The sequence below is a fragment of the Antechinus flavipes genome, chromosome X (genome assembly GCF_016432865.1).
Source record: "Antechinus flavipes isolate AdamAnt ecotype Samford, QLD, Australia chromosome X, AdamAnt_v2, whole genome shotgun sequence".
NCBI lineage: Eukaryota > Metazoa > Chordata > Mammalia > Dasyuromorphia > Dasyuridae > Antechinus > Antechinus flavipes.
Window position 1 is genome coordinate 81,088,993 of NC_067404.1, and position 7,528 is coordinate 81,096,520.

General features: G+C 55.9%; 1 protein-coding gene across 4 annotated transcripts in view; it reads right to left on the reverse strand.

Annotated features, from left to right (window-relative positions):
- The window catches only part of RRAGB (Ras related GTP binding B), a 43,754-nt gene extending 37,098 nt beyond the window's left edge, over positions 1-6,656 (reverse strand). The window contains exons 1-2 of one of the 4 annotated variants that reach the window (XM_051968677.1): positions 6,446-6,656; positions 4,560-4,593 (exon numbers count right to left, since the gene is read on the reverse strand). In XM_051968677.1, coding sequence (XP_051824637.1) covers positions 4,560-4,593; positions 6,446-6,459 — 48 coding nt within the window. In that variant the 5' untranslated portion in view covers positions 6,460-6,656. Of the gene's footprint in view, positions 1-4,559; positions 4,968-5,728; positions 6,034-6,202; positions 6,346-6,445 lie in introns of those variants that run through there. The other 3 variants (XM_051968679.1, XM_051968681.1, XM_051968678.1) reach the window with 3 other exon arrangements.
- Between the last annotated feature and the right edge of the window lie 872 nt (positions 6,657-7,528).

Here is a 7,528-nt window from a genome sequence, read left to right on the forward strand (position 1 = left end):
AGTTGCAACTATCAAAAGACTTCTTTTTGAACCCGTGTAAAATCTGTAGTAGAGCTACGAGCTTCTGAATTAACCGGGTGGCGCCGTGTGTGCTTCCTGACTCAGTGATTCCACTGGCCACAGGGAAGAGGGCAGTTGTTTAAGAGAGACAGAAAACAGAGACAGAGAGAGATGCAGAAAGTAAGGAAGATCAAGAGGTAGGGTGTGACAGAGAAGAGACAGACTCAGAGACAGAGAGACTCAGACAGACTCAGAGAGTCAAACAGTCACAGAGTGAGACTGCGTGATACAGAAAAGAGACAGTGAGACATACAGATAATGAGACAGAGACAGTGAGAGACACAGAGAGACAAGAGACAGAGCCACAGTGAGACAAAGAGAAAAAAACCAGAGTGAGACAGAGTCAGAGACAATGAAATAGAGTCAGAGTGAGACAGAGAGACAGTCACAGAGACAAAGACAGAGAGTGAGACAGAGAGACACAGAGACAAAGTCAGAGTGAGAAAGAAACAGTGAGACAGAGGGACAAAGTCAGAGAGTGAGAGAGAGGCAGTGAAACAGAGACAGAGTCAGGGAGTGAGATAGAGAAGAGACAGTGAGACAGAGACAAAGTCAGAGAGTGACAGAGAGTGAGACCAAGAGACAGAGAAAGAGTGAGACAAAAAGAGAGAGTCGAGAGTGAGACAGAGAAGAGACAGTGAGACAGAAAGACAAAGTCAGAGTGCGAGACAGTGAGACAGAGTAAGACTGAGAAAGAACCAGAGAGAGAGACAAAAAGAGAGTCAGAGTGAGACAGAGACAGTAAGACAGAGAGTGAGACCAAGAGCGAACCAGAGAGACAAAAAGAGAAAGGGTCAGAGAGTGAGACAGAGACAGTGAGACAGAGTGAGACCAAGAGAGAACCAGAGACAAAAAGAAAGACAGAGACAGAGACAGAGATGAAACAGAGACAGTGAGACTGAGAGACAGTCAGAGTGAGACAAAGAGTCACAGAGTAAGACAGAGAAGAGACAGTGAGAAAAAGTCAGAGTATGACAGAGATAGAGTGAGACAAAAAGAGAAAGTCAGAGAGACAGAAAGGCAATAAGACAGAAAGTAATACAGAGAGAGTCCCAGAGTAAGACAGAGAGTGACACAGAGTCAGTGAGACAGTCAGAGTGAGGTAAAGTAAGACAGACAGAGAATGGGAGAGGGAGCCAGAGCCAGAGAGTGACACAGAGATAGAGAGTGAGATAGAGTGAGACCAAGAAAGAACCAGAGACAAAAAGAAAAAGAGACTGAGACACAGAGATGAAACAGAGACAGTGAGACTGAGAGACAGAGTCAGAGAATGAGACAAAGAGACAGTCACAGAGACAGAGAAGGGAGTGATACAGAAAGAAAAAGTCAGTGAGACAGAGACTGAGATGGACTGTCAGTGACACAGAGAGACAGTCACAGAGTGAGACAGAGAAGAGACAGTGAGACAGAGAGAAAAAGTCAGAGTGTGACAGAGACAGAGTGAGACAAAAAGAGAAAGTCAGAGACCGAAGGGCAATAAGACAGAAAGTGACACAGAGAGACAGTCCCAGAGTAAGACAGAGAGAGTGTTGGAGAGTGACACAGAGACAGTGAGACAGAGTGAGATAAAGTAAGACAGACACAGAGAATGAAATAGAGTCAGAGACAGAGAGTGACACAGAGACAGAGACAGAAAGACAGAGAGTGAAACAAAAAGAGAAAGAGAGAGAGAGAGACACAGAGAGAGAGACAGAGAGGAGAGAGGGAGAAAGACACAGAGAGATAGAGAGAGACAGAGGAGGGAGGGAGAGAGGGAATGAGAGAGGGGGGAATGAGAGAGAGAGGGAATGAGAGAAAAAGAGAGAGAGAGAGAGAGAGAGAGAGAGAGAGAGAAAGGAGAGAGACAGAGAGAAGGAAAGAGACAGAGCCAGAATGAGACCGAGAGACAGAAAGACAGACAGAGAGAGACAGTGAGACAGAGAGACCAAGAGAGAACCAGAGTGAAACAGAGTCAGACAGTGAGAGACAGAGTGAGAAAGAGAAAGAGAGTCAGTGAGACAGTCACAGAGTGAGACAGAGAGACAGTCACAGAATTAGACAGAAAAGAGAAAGTAAGAGAATGAAATAGAGACAGTGAGACAGAGAGTCACAGAGTGAGACAGTGAGACAGACTCAGAGAGTGAGACAGAGAGAGACAGAGTCACAGAGTGAGACCGTGAGACAGAGAGAGTCAGAGACAGTTGAGACAAATACAAAGTTAAATACTACCCAAAGAAACTGCTGCCCTCTCTTCCTTGTGCTAAGATAAAATGCCTGGAGCTCGGTCGCCACCTGCGGTTATTAAAACATAAATGAAGCCCGGCTTACGCAACAGAGGGGAGATACAAGGTCCCTCTTTAGGCAGAAGGAGAAAAAGGGTGCTGAAGGCTCTTGGAGGTTAGCATCTGTTCTTTCCCCCGGCCTTGCCCGTGGTCGCCAGCTAAGACCGGCTGTGACCAGCGCCTTAGTCGACACACTTCCTGGTTTTGCTGACTTGTTTTTTTCCCTTTTCCCTTTTTAATTCTTTCTAATACAGTGTGATTCTCAGGCTAGGAGAAGGGGAGTGACGGGGTTGGAAAGGAAGGGGATAGAAAATCAAAAGCTACCAGTAATTTTTTTTTTTTTTTAAAGAAATGTCTGCTGAATGATAGTAACAGAAATCCATTTGATCTGTAAGAAGTCAGGCAGGTGACCAACTTAAGGCCACCATTGTCCATGCTATTCTACATATCTTCTCTGTATTTTCAATTGGCTTTCTTAGAGTCACTAATACACAAGAATAAAAGTGATAAAGTTCAAGGGAGAAGGATTGGACACGTGCAAAAGCCAGGAGTGAGCCAGCCCGAGTTTCAGTATAATCACTAGAGCTACCTGGGCCATGGCTGGCCTTCAGAGACAAGCGATCTCCCTGGTACTAAAGAGACGCCACTTACTTGAGTGAAGGTATATGTCCACAAGGAGCTAATTTATGCCTCCCCACTCTACAAAAATCAGGTGGAAACCAGTACTGGGGAGGAGACTAGAGATGGCTGGCCTCCAAGCTCCCTGCACCCAGAGGCCCTTGTACATACAGGACAGTTTACCACTCCTAGGACAAAGAGACCCATCACTTCCTCAATCTGGGACTCAGTTCCCCCATCTGCACAACTGGGGAGTGGGATGCTAAAATCCTATCCACAGGCAAATACACAATTTTATGGCCTTGCTTCTAACAAGGGATTAGAAATACGACATTCAATCTCCAAAGGCAAAATGCAGACTTTCTGGTTGTAAAAACTGGAAGAGGAACGCTAAAAATGGCATGGGAAAGTCAAGGGTTTCAGTGTCTACATCAATCTGGTAAAAGCGACTGTCCCTCCAAGAGAAGAGGGCCCTCACTGAGGAGCAGGGCGGGAGAGGCCTAGGACACCGCTGGGGGGTTTTTTCTTTCCCAAACCACAAATAATTATTGTCTGTGAAAGATAAAGCTCTGTACATTCCCTCCCCCACCCAGAGTAAGATCAACAAGTTTTGCCCACTGGGAAGATAACGAAAGCGCTCTGTTTTGTTTGGAAATCTCGTGAGCCTCCTTCCTTCCTCCCAGATCTCCAAGACCCAGAATCCAGCCCGGCCGTCCGGCGCAGCGCGCCTGCGCCAGAACGACCTGCAGGGAGTTGCGATGCAGCTGTGGCTGCCCCACCTTGGCCGGCTCAGAGAAAGGCACCTTCCCGGATCCTGCCCACCTTCTCCCCAGGAGGTAAGAACCAAACTGGCAGCACCGGCCACAGAGGGGCAGAGGGGCTTTGCTTAGCTCTGCAGGGGTTCTCCTTTTCTTTTGGGGGGGAAAGAGGGTGGGATGGAGGAAAAATAAACAACTGATGCCAGGAAACGAATTGAGTTAAAAACCCTTTTCCCCCAAGGGCCTTCTCCCTAGTATTATAGGATTCTAGTGGGCAACTGAGACCACATCCAATCGCATTTCCTTCCAAGTAAATCCCACCGTGAACTCCACCACGACTACCATTTATTCCACATGCATCGATCCCATTGCAATATGAATTCAAAACAAGCCGATCCCACGGACCCTCTGTTAAAATATGTAATAATCCTTGCCCTAACCAGGATACAAAGACTCAAAGACCACAGTCTCTGTTTTCAAGGAGTTACATTCTACTGGGATAGAAAGTATTCACAGATAAGTAAACACAAAGTATTTTCTGGCTAGGGAGAATTTTAACAAGTTGCAAGTTGGGCCAGGGGGGAGGGAGAGAATCGGGAAAGACCTCCCAGAGGAGGCTGTACTTGGACCAGTCCCAAAGGGGAGGTGTAAGGAAACCAAGAGGCAGGCTATTGGCCAGGGAAGTCAGAAGGTCACGGTTAGTGCAGGAGGGAGAGATCAGACTAGAAAGTCCAGTTGGAGCCGGACAGGGAAGGACGTGGAGGAAGCAGGGCGCACAATCGGGCCCGGAATGCTCCCAGCCCTCCACCCGGAACCCCGGCCTGCATGCAGAGTGGCTCTTTGCTGGTCTCGGGATGCTTACCTTTTTCTTCATGGCTGTGATCGGCATCACCCACCTGTAGATTTCAAAAGAAAGAGTATCCATGATCCCACGATAACTAACAACAGCACTTTGAATTCATGCAAAATGGTGGCGGGGCCTAAGAGCTAATGTGTGCGGTTCTGTTGGCTCCAACTCAATCCTCTTTTATCTCCCCCCCAGAAGACAGGGCCCTGCTCTCCGGCCACCACGACGCTCATCCCGAACAGACGTGGGGACCTAGACAATCTGCTGCTGGACTCGGTGCCTGGAAGACTTGGATTCAAATCCTGCTCATTGGATATTTGACTGGGTAAGTCATTGAACCTCTCTTCCTAATCTTCCTAACCCCAGGAGGGTTAGAGGAGATGAAATAAGGAAAGTGTTTTGTAAACAAGCCTTAAAGCTTCACATAGATGTGAAATGTTTCTATACAATGGGGGGGGGGGGGTAGGAGAAAGGACACAAGGCCGGTAATTCTACCACTTTGAGAAATTTAGTTCCTCCAGAAAGCTGCCTGAGGCATCAAGGGGCTGAGTGTCCCGAAGGCCTCCAGGGGCAGGCGGCCAGGGGCAGGCCTTCCAACCCAGATCTACCTAACTCCAAGGCCTGTAGGCCATGCTGCTTCCCTACAATACCCTGGCATGGATCCGTTTTCACTTAATGACAAAAAGAAGCTCTAGGGCCCTCCACAGTGCGCTTTCCCATCATCCTGGAAGCCTGAGCCAAGGAGCCTGATTTGTAATCAAGTAAAATCGATTCCATGCCTTAAGTGTAAGCCTGCCTTTCCCCTCTCTCTCACTCCCCCCCCCCCCCCCGCCCCCGCCCCCCTACGGCCCTGGAACAGGGGAAGAGGGAGGCTGCCAGCTCAGCCACGAGCAGGGATACATTGTATCCAGAATTGATACAGTTTCCCAGCGCTGACAGCCTACTTCCTTCCGCAGAGCTCCGTTACCTGTGCCAGCCGAGGGTTTCTCCAGTGCCCAGTAATAACCACTGAGCTCGGGCTCCCTAGCAGGCCCGATCCGTTGGCTCGGCACGGCACGGGCCCCCCGGGCCCCGGGCCCCGGGCCCCGACCTGTTCCCGGCCCCGCCCTGGCTCGGCCTCCCCTCCCCGGCGCCAGCCCATCCGCCCGCCAGCCCCGGACCCCTTCCCATCCCCTTACGCAGACCCTGTGGCCCCCAGCAGGTAGGCCGGAGCTCCCCAACGGCCGAAGTCGCGGCCCCATCCTCCGGAGGCCGGCCCGATGGGAGGGAGTGGAGGGAGCAAGGGCAGCGGTGGGAAGTGGGTCGGGGTCAGGGTAATGGCCGGGCGCGGAGCCGGCCGGGGTGGGGATACGGGAGGTGGCAGGAGCGGAGGCGAGCTGTCTCCCCGGAATCGGGCCCCGAGCCGGCCGGCCAGGGCACTCCGCGGCAGGTCGGCCAGAGACGGGATCGGCACCGGCACCGGCACGGGCGGCGGTGGCGGCGGGGGCTGAGTGATGGCCGGGGCCCGAGCCGGGGCCGGAGCCGGGGCCGGGGCCGGGGCCGAGGCCAGGACCGGAGCCAGGGCCGGTGCCCGGGCCGAGGCCGGGGCAGGGGGCGGCTTTGGGGGAGAGCTGTGGGAGAGCGGTGACGGGCGGGGACCGGAAGCAGGGGCCTCTGACCTGCCACTACCGGCTCGGAGGGCCGCGAGCGGCCGCGTCTGCCAGGGCTCGCGCCCCCTGGGACGGTGGCCGCGCGCGCCTCGCAACGCCAACGGCTACGGCTACGGCTACAGCTGGGGAGGCAGCGGTGGCGGCAACGGCGGCGGCGGCGGCGGCGGCGGCGGCGGCAGCCGGGGTCACGTGAGAGCAGGCGGGGAACCCCCCTGGCCCCCGTCACGTGACCGGGGCCCCGGAACACCGTACCATAGAGTGTGCATGGGGAAGGCCAGAGTGTCGCCGTCGGCTTCGCTCTCCCCGTCGCCGACACAGTCGCCGCCTCCGCCTCCTCCTTCTTCTCCGCCTCCTCCTCCACCCGATCCGCCTCCTCCGCTGCCGCCGCTGCCATCGGCCCCTTCCCGCAGCAGCAGGCTGCCGCTTCCGGCCGTCGTGCCCGTGCCCCCCGTGCCCCCCGTGCCCCCCGTCCCCGTGCTCCCCGCGCCCCCGCCGGTGCTGGGAGCCGTCTCGCCGCTGCCGTCCCCGCTGTCCCCGCCGCCCTCATCGGCGCTCAGCTCGGGGGCCGCCTGTTGGCCCTTGAGGTAGCGGCGGCTCCGCGTTGCCTCGGCCGGCCCCGCCCCCATGGCCCCGGTGGTGGCGGCGGCGGCGGCGGCGGCGGCGGCGGCGGCGCTGCTACGGCGGCTGCTGCTGCTGCTGCTGCTGCTGCTGCCGCGGCTGCTGCTGCTGCTGCCAACGCTCGGGCTTCCGCCGCTGCCCGGGCTTCTGCCGCTCCCCGGACTATCACCGGTCTCCCTTGTCTCGCCGCTGCTAGAGCTGCTGCCGCCGCCCGGGCTCCCGCCGCCGCCCCAACCCCGGCCGCGCCCGCTCGTAGTTGCTGCTGGTGTTGCGGCGGCTGCTGAAGCTGCTGATGCTGCGGCGGCGGCTGCGGCGGCTGCTGCTGCTGCTGCTGCAGTCCCCGAAGGCGCCGCCGCCGCCTTCTCCAGCCGCCGCCGTCGTTCCTGCTTCTACCGCGCCGAGGCCCTAAGGTTTACCGCGAGCGGCCGCCATGGCTGCCATGGCCGCCGCCGCCGCCGCCCGTCGGGACTGCCGCCTGCTGGCCCCGCCCGATGGCTTGCCTGCTGCCTCCCGCCCGGCGGCGGCGACGGCAGCTCGGCTCCGCTCGCGCGGGGCGCGGCCCCGGCCCCGGGAGGTGCGCGATGCACCTGCCTCGGCCCCCTTCTGGCGCTTCAGTGTGTAGCCTTGGCACTGGGTGACCTTTGTCTTTCGGGCCAGGAACGTGCCAGGGCCCAGCGTGTCTCTCCCCCCCCCTCAGCCAGCCACCCAGCCCACCAG